This window comes from Lissotriton vulgaris, chromosome 9 (assembly GCF_964263255.1).
Source record: "Lissotriton vulgaris chromosome 9, aLisVul1.2, whole genome shotgun sequence".
NCBI classification, from domain to species: Eukaryota; Metazoa; Chordata; class Amphibia; order Caudata; family Salamandridae; genus Lissotriton; species Lissotriton vulgaris.
In genome coordinates, this window is record NC_141697.1 from 206,710,616 (window position 1) to 206,732,008 (window position 21,393).

Below are 21,393 nucleotides of genomic sequence, written 5' to 3' on the forward strand. Positions count from 1 at the left end.
CGCACTATGAGTACCCCTGGATTAGACTATTGAAAGCATTTCTCCCATCACTGTGTGTGTGTTTGCTGTATTCCCTGCCTGACTATACCCATTGTATTCTCATTTTAGATATTTTGCGGCCAAATTCACAAAGGCATGTGAGAGTACGTGAAGGAGTGCGACAGGAGTCCTACTTTACTTACTACAAATATCTTTTTGAATAGGCCTCCAAGTCTTCCTTTTCCATGTTGTTAGAAAGTCCTGCTCACCCTGATTTTGTATCCTGAATGGAACTAGTGGTAGCTCACTCTGACTGGTGTCCTGGACTCTGCTAGTCTGGTACAGGGCCAGTGCTATGTTAAACACAAACATATACATTGAGGTACACTTAAAATTGGCTTGACCCACCGAAAAAAGTCCCTAGTTGATTAAAGGACAAGGGGATAGCAACCACCTAGATATCCCTAGTATATAATATGGCATGGCAGCTGAGAGGCCAGAAGTCTTTGTTTCACTTACATGTGTGCACTACTGATAGCCTGAAGTCATTTTAAAACCAGCCCCGTGTTGCATCACTGTTTTCAAAAGTAACATTCACTGCAAACTCGACTTTGGTGGTATGGGCACTTTCAAAGTGATAACCTACCTTATTCTTACATTGTGGGTCCTGACAGGCTCTCCTCTAGCTGTTCCAGTGGTGGAGAGTCTTATAACTATAAGCAGGGTCCCTATAAAATATGTTTTATCAACCCAGGTATGTGAAAGATGCTATTATATTGCTCTACAGTGTAGGAAATTCACTACAAAGTTGATGTTGGTGCAGTGACCACCGTGAATTTATAACCACAAATGTTTTTGTATCATAGTAACCCCTGGGTCTCCCCTATGAGTTCCAGGGGTGGGGGTTCCTGTTTGTATGAGCAGGGTTTTATAAAAGAGGTTTTTATAAACCCTGGTAAGGAAGAAATTTCACATTTCATTTACCCCATTGAAGATAGCTGGCCTCATAGGCTACCATGCCAATATTTTATGGATGCATAATTATTGCTAGGAAAGTATGAAATATCATTCAACGGCTGAACAGAATAGTAATGATAAATCCTGCAACTTAGCTTTGTTGATTTTTTATCATAACTTGTACAGAAAAGAAGGTATAAGACTTGCTTTTCTGTAAGTCCAAATCTAGCCTCTACCACTCTTCCCTGATTGGTCAGCCCAGAGTGGCCTGGCCAGGTGGAGGCTATCTGATGGAGGGAGCCCTTTGGAGAAATTGGACTGCCAGAGCTTGGGGGATCAGCTTCAAAGGAAGATCAGGTCAAGCAAGTCTGTTTGCCAGGGCCAGCCACTCTCCCTGCCAGATGGGAGGCTTAAGGAAGGAATTCACAGATGTGATTGTAGGGGGTTTACCGAAATAAGCCATACTCTGAGTTTGGTTTTGTTAGCTCATGCTGCTTTGCTGGAATTTCAGCCATGGTGGATTTTGAGAAAATAGTGCTTTCTGGGGCAAGACTATACCACACTTTGGAGGAAGTTGTCATGCTTTAGGGTGTTGTCCTGCACCTCATTGGACAGGCGTGCACCCATGCATGTTGCCAGAGAACAGTGGATACATATGTGAGAGTTGCAGAGCCTCTCAGTTCTGCCACCTGAAACTACAAGAAGAAGGAAGATTGTCCTGCTGAAATCCTGATCTGGTCCCAAGAGCCTGACTGGTGAAGACTGCGCCTGATGCACTATCTGGGTATACAGCTCTGAGGGTTTTGCCTTGCTTCAAGAAGGATTAAGGAATAGACTCTCTGCAGCTACAGGTTAACAGAGCCTAACTGACCCTTCTCCAGCCATAGCCTCACGTTTGGAGTGCGTCCAGTAGAGTTTTAAGGGGGTTGACCCGGTGCATTGTAGGAATTGAAGTCCATACCTGACAAGGACCATCTAGGAGATTCTAGACCCTTGTATTTGTGTTTTAGAGCCATGGAACCCACCAGGAGAAATTCTTGAAGGACCTCCAGAAGTTTGGGAAAGTTTGGTAAATTTTTGGGAAAAAGCACCACAGGGGGACAAACTTGTCTGCGAGAGCCAATGCTGGCCACCTTTAACCACGACCCGGAGTCCAGGTTTGTCCCACTGAAGAGCTACGGAGGGTCATCTTCCAGGGTGTGACCGGGAGCTCACAGAAAGTTAAGCCAGTGAACCCTCACAGAATCCTGACTGGTTGAGAGCATCGAGGGTGCCTGTCAGAAGGAGCTCCAGAAAAGATTCTAAGAGTAAAGGTAAACTTTTGATCAAAGCCTCCCGCGTGTATTATCCAAGCAGGGCTCCATTGTGGTCGGACTCAAACTTTGACTTTGTCCTGATCTAGTGCAACCAGATGTCCAGAAGTGCCGATAATTTGTTTTTTAACAACTATAACATTTTTTACCTTTAACCTCATCACTGCTAGGGAGATTTCTCTGCTGTGCTGCAGATCCTTGAAATACATAGTTTCATGACAAGCTCAGCTCGTCATGAGCACAGGAGCACTGTACTGCATGACGAGCTGAGCTCGTCATGAGCAGGGAAGGGGTTAAAAATTCAATGTTCGGTTCCATACATTGGATTCTGATTATTTTGTTGTTGTTTTAAAGATAAACATATGTCCTATTTTTATAAATTGGTGTGGGATTTCTCAGTGTGTTGTGTCTTACGTTTATACTGTAATAATGTTTTTAGATGATTAACATGCCTGTCTCCTAAGTTAAGACTTATTGTTCCTGTCAGCTACCAAGGGTTGAGCAAGGGACTAATGTATATAGACCCTTATTGGGGACATAGTACTGTTTTGGTGACCTTATTGCTGTTGTTCGGTGTTTACCTACCCCTCCCAATGACCCACCTTACAACAGAAGTGAAGGTAAGTTGTCAGCATTGTGCCCCCTACACAGAATTCAAAATATTTTTTAAATAATAGCATTAAACATGAGTATTTCCTTTAGTTGTTGTGAGAAATTGTGTTATTGGTTAAATGGCGGGTGACATCTGTTCAAGCAACAGCCACAGTCCCAGCCAGGATTTAACACACAGGTCACCAAGTTAACCTGTGCTTAACCTTTTGGTAGATTGGCTCAAAAGCAGTCAGGCTTAACTTAGAGGCAATAAGGTGTTCATGCAGTACACAAACAGTAATAAAGCGAACACACAACACCCAAAAAATCCCACACCAACTTAAGAAAATAGAGAGAAGTTTAATAAATTATTTGACACCAAAATAACAAAAAGCAAATTAATAGAATGGGATTCATGAATTTTTAAAGTTGAAGTTAAATACTAGCACTTAAAAGATCAAAGCACCAATCCTGGACATCTTGTCATGCAAGTCTAGGTCAAAGACCGCGATGGAGATCAGGTCCAATTCAAGAAGTGGATTGGGACCGGTCAGCTCCTACCTTCGAACCTAGTAGAAATTTTTAAGAAAATCTTCACAGAAGGTAAAGTCTAGCAGCTCAAGGATGCAGGCTGTGACCAAGCAGGTAACATTGCCGTTGGGGAGCCACTGGAGGAAGTTGCACTGAAGTTTTCAGATTTTTACATTCAGACTTAGGGCCTGATTTAAATTTCGGCAAATGGGTTACTCTGTCACAGTGGTGCCTTCCACATAGTACAGGGATATGTAGGGGAACACCATAGGTGCCCCCCAGTGCCCATATCAGAGAGCCGGGGGGGATGGAGGGCCCGCCAAAGCCCCCCAAAGAACCTTTCTGCCTGCCTTTCCATGGTGGGTTAACCGCAAATAAAAGGCGTACGGAAATGGTCTTGTTATCCCGATGGTGGTGCTTGGCAGGCACCGCCACCATGGTAGGAAATACAACCCCCGCCGCCGCACCGGCGAGCTCAAGGAGCCCATCGGATGCATGGCGGTCGGTCTTGCCATCTGCCAACCATCCGCCCACCATGGAAATATGGAAGGTGGATAAGATGGTTACGATATCAGTGGGACCACCACTGACAGGCTGTCAGTGGCAGTCCCATCGTCATAATAATTGGCCCTTTTGTCTCTTTTTTGGAATTCAAAAATTTCCAGGGGGAGAAAGCTGGAGGCTGGAGAAGACAAAAGTTCCTGGAGGCCCGATACTCCTTTACTGAAGGACAGCAGTTGTAAAGAAGAACTTAGTGGAAGCTGCCACAGGGTCAGGTTGACCAGCAATGCACCTTGGATGGATATATGAGTAGGTTGTTTCTGGTCTTGTGTCAGTTCTCAGAAACTCCCAAATTTTTGATTTCGATGTCTAGCCACAATTCAACAAACCCCCGAGAGTCCAGGTCTGGAAAGGCACCACATGGGGGGTCGGGTCCAGGGGTTGGTTCAAGTCGTTTGGTGCCTGTTCTGTCCTTTAGCTGCAATATTGACTTTTTTTGTCAAATAAAATAAGCACAAAAAGCAATGTGGCTTTTAAAAAGTTTAAAAAAGGTTTTAAAGGCATTAGCAAAACGGGTTATGTGTGTCTGTGTTTAATATGGTACCAGAGTTCACAAGTGTTTGGTTTTTCAAAATGCAAACTTAAAATATAAATGGGTCTGGTTTCCATTGCACAAGATGGGGTGTGCATGAATGAGAGCATTTGCAATTAATTTCATTTACTATACTATGTGGAAGATTGATAGTGTTAGTAAAACAAGTAGGACATAATTCCATATATGACTATACTCTTTAATAAAGTCCTAGCAGAGGGGGTTAAACACCTTCTTCGTGGGGAGAAGCAAATATTACTCTGATATTGAAACCGGGTAAATCTTCCACAAATTGCAGGTCGTATAGACCCATTTCGCTCCTTAACTCCGACTATAAGGTCTTTACAAAAATTTTGTCTGACAGACTAGGAGTAGTTGCAGGAGATCTGTTACATACAGATCAGAAGGGGTTTTCAAAAGGTAGAAACCTTTTTGCTCTCACGCACGATTTGATAGGTGCGATTGATTTCTCTTCCAGCTTTGCTCTCCCGTTAGCGGCAATGACGCTTGACGCAACAAGAGCGTTCGACAGAGTAAACTGGAACTATTAAGCTGCTGTTTTAGACAAAATGAATTTTGGCCCAAAGTTTTGTTGAACCATTAAACTTTGATATAGTGACCCGTCAGAAAGGATAATAGTAATTGGCAATCTGACAAAACCTTTTAGCATTAAGAGAGGAACAAGACACGGCTGTCCTCTTTCTCCCCTCCTCTTCGACTTGTACATAGAGCCATTTGCTCAGAGTATTAGAGAGGAGCGAACTGCACATGGGAAAAAAAGGTTGCCCACGACATTTAAATTTTATCATCAGATTTAGATACATCATTTCCCCAAGTCATCAGGTTGGCTGAAAGTTTTGGCAGAGTGTTTGGCTACACAGTTAATGCAGGAAAAACTGAAATTATGACATGGAACCTACCAAAGGGTCCCTATCAAACGATAGATGATATGAGGTACCTGGGGGTTAAAATTGTCTCCAGTATTGAGGAGATAGCTAAGGTGAATCTCACAAATATTCTGAAAGAGAGCCTAAACCAAATGAACTCTTGGGCTCATCTCCCCTTGACCATCCTGGGCAGAGTAAACTTGATAAAAATGGTTGTTCTACCAAGAGTAACCTTTCTCTTTAATACCATACCATTATATTTCGAGAAAAAGTTGATTGATAGATTTCAGCAGGCAATCAATTATTTTGTCTGGGCCTATAGGGCAACTAGGATATCCTGGAAAAAATTGAGACGGAGATGGGAAAAGGGAGGTCTTGCACTTCCGGATGTTCAGTACTATGCGTGGGCCTTTCACTTAACCCACTCAAGGATGCTGTTAAAGCATCCAGATGATTCGGATAGGGGAAAAATGTGTAAAGCAATGCTTGACCAGTCAGAGCTACCTCAAGAAGGCTTTCTTTTTAAATATGGAGACAAAAAGTTCTTCAAAAAGGTTAGGCTGAAAGTCCTATACTGAGCAGTCCAAATATGGACCAGAATCAAAACATTAATAGGCCTGGAATATCACTCAAGATTAGCCCGTGGTGGGATAGCCCAGGATCTCCTAGTTGCCTTAAATATGCGCTTGCATACCATTAAAAATCAGCAGGTTTAACAACGTGGGGAGAACTAACTGAAGATGGCTCTCTTCTTCCCTGGGCAACATTAGATGAGAAAATGGAAGGGGTCAAGATTTAAATACATACAGCTAAAAAGTTGGTCCCAAAACCACAAAATCCGATAGGTTTGGGTAATGATCTTGCAGAGCTCCTGGTTAAAAAGCCAGCAGGCAAGAAAGAGGTAGCTTCTTTTTATTGGGCAATTGAGGGGGCAATAGACAGAGATTTTGGATTGCTGGAGAATTATGGGATGAGCTAATTGGGGAGGGGGATTGCACTGAGCTATGGCAGGTCTCATATAACACTCTATTCTCAGTTGTGAAGCCAGTTTGGCAGGGAAGAAATCCTTTTTTCACAACACACAGGGCTTACCTGTCCCCTGCTAGACTCTCGAAGATGTCCAACAATCCACCGGCAAGATGTAAAAAATGTAATATGGTAAGGGCCCCAGATACACACATGTTTTGGACCTGTCCGGCCATTTCGGACTTTTGGCAAAAGAAGTCCTCTACCCTTACTTTTATCATAGGACAGCAAGTACATATTACCCTAAGTCTAATAATCTTTGGAATTAAAACGGAAATCACCGGGCTCACCAGGAGCTTCCTGTTCTTTGCTATCCTATTGGCCAGGCGAGAAATATGCAAGAAATGGTTAGAAGTTTCCCCTCCCACACATTCGGAATGGCTGTAAAATATGTACAATGGACTTGGCCAGACTGAAAAAGAGCAATAAATCAGCAATTTGGGATTGTCTGTTAAAATGGTCTCCAACTCGGACAGCATAAAAATCAAACACGCCCATGTAAATTGTAAAGAACACCTTCATCTTTTTTGTCCTAATATTAGGCCTCTTGGGAAGCTCTCAGACCAAGATAGATGGATCCCCTTGGCGTCACCAGGTCATCAGATAATAGTGATACAAGGAGGGGTCTATCGATAACTGTGGTCACTGGTTTTTCGGAATTGGCAGAGAGCATGACCACCCTATCACAAACAGCGAGAGGTCAGCAACAAGTAGGATGCAGGTGTACCACTGGTAGGCGGGCGATAGGATAGCACTTTAAAATGAAAAAACCTACCTCTCCAATGGGAGTTACAGTGGAGACCAGCAGATTACTAGTTTGCGGGGGTCAGAGGCAAATAAGGATAAAAAAAACCAAATAAAAAAAAAACAACAAGTAGGACATCGTGAAATATTTACGAGAACATGACACATGCCGTTTAGAGTGTGTGATTCTGTCTCTCTTAAGAATCAAATTTGCACCAGCTACAGCTGAATTAATGACTCAGTACATTTATACAGTGCACTAATAATCCATTGATTTCGAGGCACTGCGAAACCGTTTCAAGGTCATAGTACTGTGATAAAAAAATCTTGTTTTTTTTCTTTTCAAGTGTTCCCAGCTCATTCATAACATCTTGAATCTTCCTAAACTGTGGGACTGTATACATAATAAAGATGTGGTGTAAATTCTTAAAGCGTGGAGGCATAAGATGGTGTTTTCTAACTACATTTCAACAGGAAAAAAACATACAAGGAAGAAAGATTGAATTCTCACAATAAGCCTCAGCAAAAAAAGTATCTTATTTACATAAACATGTAAATGAGGGCATGAAAAAAGATCAACTATGTTTTGCGATAGGTGACTTTCTCATTAACCTCACTGTTTGATTGTAACTAGATTATGAATAAGTGGAAAATATACTTGTTCACAGAAATGCCTAACTTTTGCATGGTAAAAAGACTCTTGGTGATTTTCTGCTACAAACGCTTCTCGATTCCACATAAATGTCTGCAGGAACATACTGTTCAAGGTAGAACTGGCAGACATAATGTAATTTGGGTTTTTCTTTAGTGTAGAAATGTAACTATTCTTCTAAACATTAATTCTTTTAATGTAGAGTATGCAGACATCTCATTAGAATGTACAAATGAGTGGAAAAAGCAGCATTCTTGCCAACCAGCTAAAATGTATGTTTGTCGTTTTTTGCTGCTTAACTGGATGCCATTAAGGTTGTTCTGTTCTCTGTTGTTGGCATTGCTTGGGCTACCTATTTTCCTCCATTTTGATATGCTATATATCTAATAAACATATTTATCAAAGACAGATCACAATAACCAATGATTGATTAAGCATATTGGTTTTGAAAGTGGACAGATACAATGTACAAGCATCAGTCTTGTCATGTGTTAATATGATCTTCATATCTTTGAGCTCCATGAAGGAATATCCCTGAAAAACTTAATAAAATACTTGTTTTGTTTCCTAGAATGATACCTCCGACAAGCAAAACGTTTCTGGTGAATAACTTGGCAGCTGGAACTGTGTATGACTTATGTGTTCTGGCGATCTACGATGATGGCATCACCTCTCTGACCGCCACAAGGGTTGTTGGCTGCATCCAGTTCACCACAGACCAGGATTACGTCCGCTGCCACTTCATGCAATCTCAGTTTTTGGGAGGGACTATGATCATTATAATTGGTGGGATCATTGTTGCATCTGTGTTGGTTTTCATCATTATCCTAATGATCCGCTACAAAGTTTGCAACAACAATGGACACCACAAAGTTACCAAGGTCAGCAATGTGTACTCACAAACGAATGGTGCTCAGAGCCAAGGTTGTGGTGGATCAATGGCTCAGTCTGGTTCAAAACAGGCTGTGGCACCCGAGGAGAGCGCCCAGTGCTGCAAAGTTCCAAATGACAATGTGGCACCCATGTCAGACTCATGCTCGAGTCAGAGCTCGTCGATCACTACCTCGGCTTTGCCTCATACCTGGACCTCTAACACATCTGCATCTCAAAAGCAGAAGCGAAAGACTGGGCAAAAGTCAAGCAACGAAGCACAGAACGATGCCACCACAAATGTTGAGTCTCAAAATACTAACAGAAATAACTCTACTGCACTGCAGTTATCTAGCCATCCTCCTGCTTCTGTCAAAGAGGTGTCCCAATATAAACGAGCACAATCAAAGCCAAGTAAGTTCCTAACATTGCCGGCGGAGTCCTCCCGAGCGAAACGCAGGTACTCCCTCAATGGAGAATTTATGGAATACCACTGTTATGTTAACTCACAGAACACGGGTGGATTGTGGTCTAAAAGGAGCATGTCTATGAATGGAATGCTTATTCAGTCAGACAATTCTGATATGGATAGTGGAAAAGCGACTTTCTCAAGTTCTGAGTGGATATTGGAAAGCACTGTGTGACTTGATTTTCTTTTTTTAAATAAGGGGGAGGGAAATCATTGTTTGAGAACACTGTCCTAGAAAATTGGAATTTGGAATTCCAGTCTTGTACTGTTGGTTTATGGCTTGTATATGCAGGGTTATGTATAAGCCAAGTATTTCACATTTTTTATATTAAAAAAAAAGAAGGCAACATTCAAAGATATAATTGTGAGAACCGCGTGACACTGCACCGGTGCCTTCTCCTATTCTAGGACTGGCTTCCTGGTTCTGCAGTAGCAGAAAAAAGAAGGTTTTCTCAGAAAATGCCTTTCATATGGGAAATACAATTCCCTTCTAGCTTACAAAACAAATCACTTCTGGAAGAAATGAGAAACTCATATTTTTTAAATGATCGAACTGTATATTTCTTTTCGGTGACAATTGTATTGCCTTTGTTTTTAGGCAAATGGCTGTACAAAACAACAATTATGTGTTGTTATGTTGTGTAAAATAAAATATTCAATACGTATACCCAGACAGTGTTCACATAAATAATGTTTCAAATGGATATTTAAATCTGTCTACTTAAGGAATTGCTGGTATGAAGGTATGATCAAATATTCTACAGTTTCCCTAATACTAAAGATAATCCAAAACAGGGAAATCATTGTTGAGTTTTTAAGCACAGATATATCAGCCACCATTAATCCTCGTTTTTCAATTTAACATGAGCTTGATGTTTGTCGAAAGAGTATGTTTGGCCACTGTGACAGTGCACAGAAAAACATCATTAGTGAAATTATCAGATGTACCTGAAACATTACCACAAAATTCAGCATACTAGACCGAGCTCCTATGTAAAATAATACATGTTTTACAAGGGTAACAAACTATTTTGGTTGAAATATTAAAATTAAAATGAACCATTTTATGATGGATTGTGGCTATGTTTTCCTTGGCTGAACTAGCTTGCATAACCTTCAAAGCACATGGATATTCAGTCAAATCCACTAAATATTTTGAAGCCTAACTCTGTAATTCTTGGAAAAGGTGTAGTAACGAGCCATGTGGATGAATGGACAAGACTCAGCAGAGACATGCAGTGAGGGTTCTTTAAGTTGGATCAGCTGCAGACATTAAAGATGCTTTGGGCGTGATTTAAATTATGGCAGATGGATTTCTCCATCACAAACGCAACAGATATCCCGTTCACCGCATTGTGAATGGCATTGGATATAATGCACTTCTAATGTGGCGGACGGGATATCCATCACGTTTGTGAAGGAGTGACCTATCTGCCACACCCTAAATCAGGCCCTTTGTCTTAAAAGCCTCCCTCTCTAGATAAAGTATATTCACTTTAAAGAAGAGTATTTTTTTAAACAAATTTTTATTGATAGATCACATAGAAATCGCAGAGCTCTGTTCCCCAGAGACAACTACCAACCATTTGAATGTACATAACGCATTGCAAACCATCATGTCTTTTACATCAAAAAAAGTGTAAAATGAATGCAATTAACCATCCTCCCTCCGGCAAACAAGAGTATTTTTAATAAAAAGTCATCCCTAGCATTTGAGATCCAGCCCACCCTTACAAGATTATATTTTAAAAAGTGCTACAATGCCATGTTGGGACTTACCTTCCAAGTTAGGACTTTTATATTTCTAAAAATGACAAACATGAAAAGTATTACACAATCCCACTGTAACTACATGGCGGGTTTGGGAATGCACACTATCCTGTAAATATTTGTTGGAGGCTTGAATTTTCCCAAGAAAGTCAGCTAATGTTTGTGGGCTAATTGGGGGGGAATTCGCCCAGACTTTTTACTAAAGTATCATGGATTGGAACCAAAATACACATTCAACTAATTTGAAATAAAATAGTTAAGACCACGTTCTATAAGCATACTCAAAATATCTGCTGTCAGGATTGTAATGTTACATTTTGATGAATGTACACATTTCTATGTGCATGATGTATTATTTCCTCTTAGTGCAGACAGTCTCGCCTACCTGTATTCACATATTTCCTCCCTGCCACCTATGTTACATCTGATTTCTCTGCAGGAGCATGATAAAGTAACATTGTTTGGTTGAATTAAGTAAATAAATATGCTGCATAGATTGAGGGCTTTTAGGGAAGCAAAAGGTTTTTGAATAGGTTGTGAAAGAAGTACAAATTCGAAGTTGGAATTGGTTTATCTTTAGTCAATATGCACATATAGATAATACTAGAAAATACATTTTTCAACTGCTGTCTCATCTTTGCCTGCTAATTCAGCAGTCAGTTGCTTGATCTTACCTTGAGCGCTCCTCATTTTGTTATTTAGGGGAAAGCCTTAATAGATAATATAGGTAGGGATCCTGGTTTGAACTTTGCATGTGTAGACCACACAATAGAGTGTTTTTTTCACATGATACTGGACAAAAATGTCAATCTATCACAGCAAAGAATACATTTAAGAACTTATAAACTTGTTGAAGTTATACTTGCCTACCTGAGCCACATGGATGCCTTTGAAAATCAATGTTGACTGGAGCCTAACCTGTGAAAATGAACAAATTAAATACTCCCGGAGCTCTCACACAACATAAGATCCCACCTGTAAAATATACTTAATCAATCATACAAAGGAAACTGAAACATAAAGAGGCCCATTAGGATGTAGGGCGGATCGCCAGCGCCGGCATGGCGGTGGTGATCCGCCTACATCCTAGCCCGCCTGCCACCCATTTCCCCCCGCCACATTAGTATGGCGGGGGGACCGCAGTGGACGGAAAGACCGTCCGCCGCTTTTCCGCCTGGTCAATGAGTTGACCAGGCCGAAAAGGGTTACATATGGTGGCGGTGTCTGCTAGACACCGCCATCCATATCAGGATGCCGGTGGGAGGGTGCCTTTGTTGCCGCCACGGAAAGGTGTTTGTGGCCCGTTGCGGGCCCCAAGAATGTTGGGGGGTGGGGGGTTGCACATGGGGGGTACCAATGGTAACCCCCAGCAGTTCCATTCACAACATGGAAGGCACAGCGCGGTGCCTGCCATGTTGTGCATGGAAGTGCACAACATGCCTTGCTTGCATTGTGGCGGGCAGTGCTGAGTGCACCGCCCACCACAATGCCAGGAATGCAGGATGCGGGCACCACTGTGGCAGGCACATCCTAATTGCCCACATGGGACCCCTGCCTTTATGGCCGGCGGTCCCAATCCCAGAAAGGATGGTGGGCAGACTAAGTCGGCGGGTGCACAAATTCCGCCTGCCATCCTAATGACCCCCAAAGTCTCAAAACGAAATCCATTACTTTTGTCGCTTTTAAACAGATTTTTGAATTTCATGAAGTAGGAGTCATACATTTCTGAATGCTTGTACATTACTGTATTGTCTTACCGTTCCTTGAGTAATTGTGCCTTAATTGTTCTTTGTAGCGCTTTGTCTAAACGTGACCTAAATTACAAATGGACTGACTGATGCAACACAAAAATTAATGTGAAATATTTTTACGTAAAAAGTTCCACAGCAACAGAGTTCTTCTAAGGCATGCTTAGGTGGGCTTAGATTTTCCTAACGTGCTGCGAAAAGAAAATACATATATACATACCTATACTTTAAACTTTTATAAAAAGTTTCTATATGCTTTGGCAAACAGAGCCAAAGTTATGAGTGATCCACGATAAAGTGTTCTTCCAATCTTTAAATGTTAATTACATCTTTACCATAACTACAGATACAGACATTCCCACTTCCTGGTGAAAAACGGTATAAGTGTATGTGTGTTAGTTTAATGGTATTTTATGATTTGCCTATAATGCGGATCCCCATCAATGGATCAGTGCAAAATTAGGGCACTAGCTTAGTCTTAAGGTCAAGCATTCTATTTGTTTTGCAGTTCTGTTTTGAACAGGGAGTCAAAAAAATTGCATTTACATTTTAGCTCTTATAAAAAAAATACTCAAAACTATGGCGATAACTGCAAACAGATTAAGGCCAAAATTACTATGAATTTAGAAAATTGCCCAAAAGCTTGCTTTGCATGGGTTAATATCAATCTGTTTAGTAGCTCTTTTGAAATTAGAGTTAGAAAAAGGTGAAAAGGGGGCTTTAGGGGGTAAAACGTTTGCATATATTAGTGGTTAAAATCAGGGAGTCTGAATTTCGAAACTACTGTCAAACACATTTGAAATGGTCTAGACATGTGATTGGCTAATGAATCGGCCACATTTTTCCCACCATCTTGGAAAACATGAATTTTGACAAAATTGTAAATTTGGCCCCAGGAAAATAAAATTGCACAACAAATGACAGGCACTGTGAGAGGTAGCCCACCCCAAGGAAGAAAACTAACATGCGTGAAGAATGGGAGTATACAAACGAAAATATGATGCATTAGCAATGGTAAAAATTTGAACTTGATTTCAAAACCTAATCATACTACTTCCATTTTCTATTCAGAAGAGGGCACCATTTCTTTAAGACCTTGATTTTCATTGGCAAAATATATAAAGCAATCAAAACAATTCACCTTGTTCTGTTCTAAGCTTTAAACGTTTTATAAAACTGACCTGCTGCAGCATCTAAATATTATCAAATTCTCCCCCTTTGTTTCACCAACAGTCTCATCCCTTGAAGTTACACTGGACATCTCTCTTTCTATGATTTCTCGTAGAGACAAAATTACTAGATTGGCTAAGTATTACTTGCAGAATCTGAAATGAATTAACCCGTTCCTGCAACCTGACTTCCTAAAAATAGAATCACAAGCTATAATTATTTCACTGCTGGCCTTTGATAGGGCTATCCTGGCAACGACCATACACTCTGACCTTTTGCCACTCTTATATGTCTTACACGTCACAGTCAGACTTTTGTCCTCATTAAAGAAATGTAACCACATGTCTCCAATCCCAATTGACCTACACTGACTCCTTACCAGTGCCAGAATTAATTTTCAGCTGGGGTGTCTAGCTTAGTAAGCAGTCCATGCAAAATCAACACCATACCTGAATACCTGAGAAAGCTCAAAAGTAAATACAGCCTTTATTGCACATCTCCTTATTATGAACATTTGGCGGTCTACGTCAGTCATTCTCTGGAGCTTCCTCTATTTTATGGTTCTCCGTGGAAATTATGGAATCATTCTGCCTTCCCCTAAAGACACATCTGGTTGCACTGCATCTTAGCCATCGACTCTGATGTAATGTAGATTTGGATTTTCTCAATCCCACTTGACTCTTCCGCTCTTAAACTGATTATTTGGGTTACTTTATTCTCTCTCCTTCTTCCACAAATTGCCATCATCATAGCCCCTTTTGGTCATTTGCTTCACTTGCAACTTCTTCACATTACTCACCATTTTCCTCACTCACCTGTTTTCCCTCCTTCCCCAACATTTAATTTGCAGCACTTGCTCAAGCAGACCACTTCCTTCATACATTGCGTTAAAATGCTACCTTCTCTTTCTGATCCGACTCCCTTGCCACTGCTGTGTCTCTGCTCTGCTCCCTGTCCCTATCCCCACCCCTCCTACTCTTCCGTCATTCTCCTCCCCCTTATCATTCTTTCCTTCCTTCCTCTTTCCATTTACCACCCTCACTTTCATGCCCTTCTCTTCACATTCTTCTTGAGTTGACCTTTTTTGGCCCCCACTTTCCACTCGTTTCCCCCTGCCTCTATGTATTCTATCTCCTCTCAACACATTCAAGTGGTCCCACTCGTTTAACCCACATCCTCTTGTTTGTTCATTAGTAATTGAGTGATTGAACCAATGTTGTAGTTATTGTTCTTTGAAAAGCACGGCTATGCCTTTTTGATGGCCGTACACGGTAGGTCAATGCAGTCTATCATACACAAAGAGAAACTAACTTAATAAAAACAGTTAAAAGTTAGTTTTGGTTCAGTAAAGACAAAAGCATGAAACTAAATGCATTTGTCTCTCATGGTAAGGAATATACAACCCAAACAGCATTTAGTGATGACAATAAAGCACACCATTTGCGTTTCAGATGAGTCAAAAGTACAAAAATGAATGGAAAAATAGTGTACAAAGGGTGTGTTTAAAACATAGTCTTATTGTGGATCTCAAATGTTCTAATTCATTGTTGTATTAAATGTCAATTATCATTCTAATATTTTTCAGAGACTACAATGCATGGATTTCATTGATCTGTATGTACTATACTCACTGGGCCCGATTCACAAAGGTAAACTGAGACGAAAGTCTATGAGTTTTGGCATTCACAAAGGGAATTTACTACTCGTACATATTCTTTGTGAATACCAAAAGTTTAAGTTTATGACTTTCAGTATTCACATAGGGCATTTAGGAGTAGTAAATGCCCTTTGTGAATACCGAAAGTCGTAAAGTTAGACTTTCGTCTCATTTTACCTCTGTGAATCGGGCCCACAGGGCAAAACAGTATCATTACCCCCAGGTCCCTCCTGTCCTCATCCCATTCATAACAAAGTGGAGATAACCCATCTCCCGACAAAAAAAAGATAGAGGAATGCTGGGACCCTAACCCTGCCCCTTCCAGTGGGAGTACAAAAGCAGTACTTACACAGCATTCCACCTGTTCTTTTTTTCTGTCTGTCGACAGAATGGACGTGGTGCTGGTGCTGCTCCTGCTGGGCTGGAGGGGTGTTTCTTCTCTTATCCCCCTGCCCGGCTTACTGGCTGTGTGTGCGGGGGGTTTCCTGGTCCGCCTCCTGGCCTGCAGGGCTTGCTGGGAGGCAGGGATGTTTGTGCCCCTGACCGTCCGGCCCTTTGCGGCTGGTGCGTGGCTTCCCGGTTGTTTCCTAGTCGCGTGCATGTCTTCCTGGAGCTTGGCCAGGTGGAAGATGTGCCTTGCTTGCTGTCTCCTGGTGATTTTTGCCTGTTTATCCTCATCTCGCCACAGTTGTGAGCGACCTAGTGGCGTACTGGGTTGGTCCCGGTTTCTTTGACCATGTAACTCGCGATGCTCGCATGCAGTTGTCTTGAGCCAGTTCCATTGCATTCAGCTGGTGTACGCCGCATGACAGGCTCGCTCTCAGATCTTTGCTGCATCACCCTGCTGTGTTTTCTCCTTCCCGTGGTCGCTCTTTCTGGGAAGCACATGTGGGTGGCTTAGGTGGTTCTATAGCCCTGCCCCATGAATTCAGTGCCAGCAGTGTCTTTGGCGGCCGCCGGTCCCAGTTGGGCGGAGCGCTTGGACAATTTCTTGACTGGTCTTGTGGTTGAGGTTGCAGGCTCTTTTGCCTGCGAGGTTTGTATTCTGCTCCTGGTGTTTCACTGTAGCCCGTGTGTCCTGGGTGCTGTGGGCTTTCACTTGCCTTTGTTGGCAGCGCTTCTGTTGGCCTCTTTGGCGGGCTTTGTTTTTCTTGCCTTTCTGCTCTTGTTGCTGCTTACACTTGCACCATGCCGGGTGCTGGGGCTCAGTGGCTACGTCCTGTAGCCTTGGGGTGGATGGTCCTGCCTGTTCTTCCCCATTGTGCCAGTTTTGTTGTGCTGCTTTTTTATGACAGCTTGGTTCTGCCTTCTGTCTTCTGCTGGTTCTTGGTGGGTGCTGTGGTGCAGGGTCTCTGTTTTTGTGTCTGCCTCCCTTGCCGGTGTGGTTGGGGTGTCCTGGTCCTTTTGCCTTTCCGTCTCCAGGCCTCTCTGGTCCCCGCTGCTGCATGGTGTTTCCATGTGCCTTGCCTGCTCTGGTGCCTCTGTGGCCTCTTTTGTCCCTGTGGGGTCCTGTATTGGCTTCTTGGTTGGGGCTTCTTCTCCACGCGGGTCACCACTTCATGGTCTGGGTGCTCCTCTGCTTTCTCCCAGGCTCCTTGGATTGTGCCGGCCTGCGGCGTTCTCCTCCGGCTTGGTTAGCTGGTAAGGGGTGCTTGTCCCTGCCTTGTGCTGGTGGTTCTCCTTGGCCGGGGTTGGACTGTGGCTTTCCCCTGTTAGCATGCCGTTCCTCCTTTGTTGGCCTTTCTTGTGGCTTGTGGCCCTTTTGCACTGGCGCTGTCCTGCAGGTGTTGGGGTCTCCAGTCCTTCTGTTGCTATGTTGAGTCCCCTGTGCTGCACCACTGGGGGTCTTCTTCTTTATTTTGCCTTGTGTGGTTGGCGGTCCCAGGGCTGTGCTCCGGTCACTACTCGTCCGCAGGCTTGTGGCTGCTTCTGCTTGGTCCTCCGCGGTACCTCCTTGTCGTCGCCGGCTATTCTTCCTCTCTGTGGTTCTGATGCTTCCACACTGTAGCCGCCTGTTCTTTCTGGTCAGGGCTGTGGCACGGTCGGGCCTTGCTGGTGCCTGGTGGGTGTCTCCCTAGTTTTGCCTGTCGGCTTTTGTGCCTAGATGCGGCATGGTGGGGTATCCGCCTGGGTCTTCTGGTGCTGTCTGCTCGGTGTTGCTCGGTTGCTCGCCTGCAGCACTTCTGAGAAGCCTTGTGGGAGCTGGGTTGGGGCTGGCTGTGCGGTGGTGTTCTCTGCAGGCTCTGGCGAGTTTCTTTGCCTGGCGTTCACCCTGTGTCTGTCTCCGCCTGTTGGATGGCTGGTCCCTCTGCTGTCAGGTTCTGGTTCTTGCATTTTTCCTGTCATTGTGGCCTCTTGACTCCGGCTGGGCCTGTCTTTACCTGTTGCCTGCTCCTGTCTTCCTGTCTTCCCTGCTCACTTGCTCCCACTGTGGGTATCGATCGAGCGACGTACCCCCATCCCCTGAGGGTGAGGGGCTCCGGGGGCGGGGGTGTTTGTCTTGCCTCTGAAGTTCCTGCCGGCGTGGCTGCTGGTTCCCCGGGGGTGTGTGGCTGTTTTTGGTGAGGGTCTTGTGGCCTGCGGCGTTCCCTTCCTGACTGTTCCTGCTCTCATCTCTTCTCTGTCCGGCTGGGTTTGTCCTAGTTTGTGGCTGTATCAGGTCCACTTGGGTGTTCCTGGTGCTGTAGGCTTTCTCTGGTCGGTTGTCCTTGTGCCTGCATCGCCTTTGCTCCCTGCCTTCTGGTTGTGTCCTTTTGGCCTGAGGGCGGCTCTTTCTCTGCTGTTGCCTCTTTGGGTCTCTGTCCCCATGTGGGGTGGTGGGGGCTCTGTGTCCTCCGAGTGTGCTGAGCTCCCGTCTGCTTCTGAGTCTTTGGCTGTGACCACGGTTTGACTTTGGGTCTGGCTGATGTGTTCTCGGCCCTTGTTGGTCCGGGCCTTTGGGCTGTTGCCCTGTTTTGGGTTTCAGTCCTCTTTGATCCTGCAGTTTGGTGCTGGGGTCTCTCAGCCCTTCCGGCCTTTGCTTTGCGGTGCTCTGCTGGGGTCTTTCCCTCTTTGGCCCTCCCCTGGTGTGGGTTGGGTCGTCGGGTCCTTCTGTTCAGGCGGTGGCTTGACCTCTGCTCTGGTTCTCCGGCTGCTTGGTCCTCTGTTGCCTGCTTTTTGCCCTGGGGTTTTTCCTCTGCTTCTACCCTCCATTGGCGCAGGCTGGGCCATGGGGTTTGGTGTGCCTGTGCCTTCTTCTTGGCTTCCACTCTGGCTTCTGTTGCCTCTGTGGGTGGGCTGGTTTTGGATGTTCTTTCCCCTTGGTGTTTGTGGTTTCCATGGTGCTGTGGTGCTCGTGCCTGTCCCGCTGCTTCCGGGCCTCTGTGGGCTCCTGGTTCTTGGATCCCGGTATTTGCCGGCTTATCTGATGTCGGCCAGCTTCTGCTTGGTCTTTTTGGGGCCATTTCTGGCTGGCCGGCTCTTTCGACGTTTCTGGTTTCTGGCTGCTGGTGTTGGCTTACTTGGGGTTTTCTGGCTCTGGTCTTGGGTTCTCTGGGTCGCTTGTTCACCTGTCTGTTCCTTTGCAGGCCTGTGTGCTTCCTCTCTGGTGGTTGGTGTGTCCCTTCTCTGGGACTGTGGCTTCCTGCTCCCGTCACCCCGGGTTTGCGGTTGGGGTGTTCTGCTGGGGCTGTGTTCTTTGGGTTGGGGACTCCCTCTTGTTCCCCTTTTTCCTCTTTGGTTCCCCTGGTCTCGTTGTCCTTGGGGTTGGCTTGGTCAGTTCTTCATGCTCGGGCTTTTTCTGGAAGGCCCTGCTTCTGTTTGGGCGCTTGTTTCGGGGGCTGTGTTTGGGCCTGCTGGGTTCTGGTGGTTTTCCGGGTGTTTGTTCATGTTTTCACCAGTGCCTTGGCTTTCCCTCTTGGCCTATCCCTGGGCTCTGTTTTGGATTCTGGGCTGAAGATCTGGTGGTTGGTTCTGGCTTTTTTTTCGGGGGCCTGGTGCTCTTCTGTGGGATCTGGGGGCGTTGTCCTCTAGGCTCTCTGAGGCCGGGCCGTTCTGGTTGGGGGGGGTGGCTTGGGCCTGACCATTGCTACCCTCCCCTTCTGGTTTGGTCTGGTTGGTTCTGCCCTTGGTGGGCTTCTCTGCCTTTTTGTCCTATGGGCTCTCTTGATCTTCTCTTGTTGGGTCTTCATTTTTCTCTGACCCACTTCGGGTCAGAGTGTTGTTTGCTTTGGGGTCTTTTCCCTTCTGCAGCTTTTCCTCTGGGTTCTGTTTCTGGTACCTCCTTTTCGGTTGGCTTGGGTTTTCTGTATTCTGGTTGAGTGCGTCCTTGCTCTCACTGATGTCTTCTGTTTCCTTGGTTCCGGTCCTTGGTTTTATTCCTATTGCCCGGTTCTGGCTTGCTGGCCTGGTGGGCCTTTGGGCTTCTTCTTTGGGTGGCCTCCTTGCTGTTTTTGTTCTTCGCTGCCTTGGTAGGTTTTTGTATCTATGCTCTCCCCTTCCTTTGTTCGCTGGTGGGTGCTCCTTCTGTGTGTTTGTGGCCTCTGTTGTTTGTTCGCCTCATCATCTTGCTGGTCTTCTGTTATTTTGATGGGTGCCCTCCTGTCTGGGTGCTCTTGCTTTCCTGTGGTTGTTGCCTTTGGTATAGTTTTGAGAGTTGACTCCTGTTTTTGTGGTAGTCTGGTTTTCTGCTAAGGTATTCTCCACTTTGTTATTAATGGGACGAGGACAGGAGGGACCTGGGGGCAATGCTCTATTACTTTCAGGTTATCTTCATTACTCCTGGTACCTTTGTCCTCGTCCCATTCATTCGCCCCACCCTTCCTCTTGGCCAGCTGCCCTTCCTTTTAGGGACTCGGTTGTTCAGGCGGAATTCTGGGAAAGTACTGCTTATGTACTCCTCGTGGGAGTGGCAAAGAGAGCATCACAGATTGTCATCGATATAGTGTAAAGAGCAGGCCAGGTGTTGCAGATGGTCTGCAGCATGAAGATCCCATGGAGCATCATAGATGGTTGTTGCTGGAGATTCATGTTGGCAGTCACCCTTGGCTGGCCCTGTTGTAGCACGAAGTGCAGATTTAGTGTGGCCGAGCTTCACTGGTGGTCACTGTGACACAGAGTGTCGGACACACCAGAGCTTTGCGTTGGTGGCTGCATGGGTTGAAAGATCTTGTCGAGAATAGGCATGTTCACAGTCACCAAGTCACCGAGAGCTGAAAACTTCTTATCTTGGGGTCCAAGACCTGAGGGGCACCCTTTGGAGAACATGAACTCACTCCAGCAGAGGCCAGCAGGGCGCAGACAGGTGCATTTACAGATCAAAGCAGCAGGTCCATTCAGCAGGTCAGCTGAGCAGATCTAGAGAGGGCTGAGGAGCTTGTTATGTACCGGTAGCTCAGCACAGGACATCAGTCGGCTGACCCTTGAAATCAAATCAGCCTGAGATGAAGTGCACAGGTCTAGTCGTCCTTCTCAGAAAGTAGGCAGCAATGCATCAGATTAATAAGGCAGCAGGTAAGCAGTGCTTCTGGCAGAAAAAAATCACAGTAGTCCTTCTTCTGTAGTATCTTCAGGTCCAGAGGTCTAGTGGAGAGTGGGTCTGAAGGTCCTATTTGTATCACTGGTGCCTTCTTCAAAGTAAAAAAAGTTGCTAGAAAAATTCCCTTAGTAGTGCTTTATGTTTCCTGCTTCCCCTGCACTAGCTCCAGACTGTTCATATTAACAATGTAAGGGTGACAAGTCATTTGTGTGAAGACAGAGCATAGCCTATTTAGTTGCAAAAGGGACTGTGACCAGCTCCCACCACCATCCTGCCAGTTGAGGGCCCACCCAGGCACACTTAATACTTCCGTGTTGTTGTCTAGGAAGAATAAACAAAGTCCAACTACCAAATACAACCCATTATGTGACCCAGCATCAGGCTGCAGGCTCCATATAAATAGCGCAGGAAAATTCCAGCT

General features: G+C 44.6%; 1 protein-coding gene across 6 annotated transcripts in view; it reads left to right on the forward strand.

The window, feature by feature from the left end:
- LRFN5 (leucine rich repeat and fibronectin type III domain containing 5) overlaps positions 1–21,393 on the forward strand; it is a 991,420-nt gene that overhangs the window by 619,065 nt on the left and 350,962 nt on the right. For 4 of the 6 annotated variants that reach the window (XM_086937335.1, XM_086937337.1, XM_086937334.1 and 1 more), the window contains one exon: positions 8,345–9,777. In XM_086937335.1, coding sequence (XP_086793461.1) covers positions 8,345–9,287 — 943 coding nt within the window. In that variant the 3' untranslated portion in view covers positions 9,288–9,777. Of the gene's footprint in view, positions 1–8,344; positions 9,778–21,393 lie in introns of those variants that run through there. The other 2 variants (XM_086937339.1, XM_086937338.1) reach the window with 2 other exon arrangements.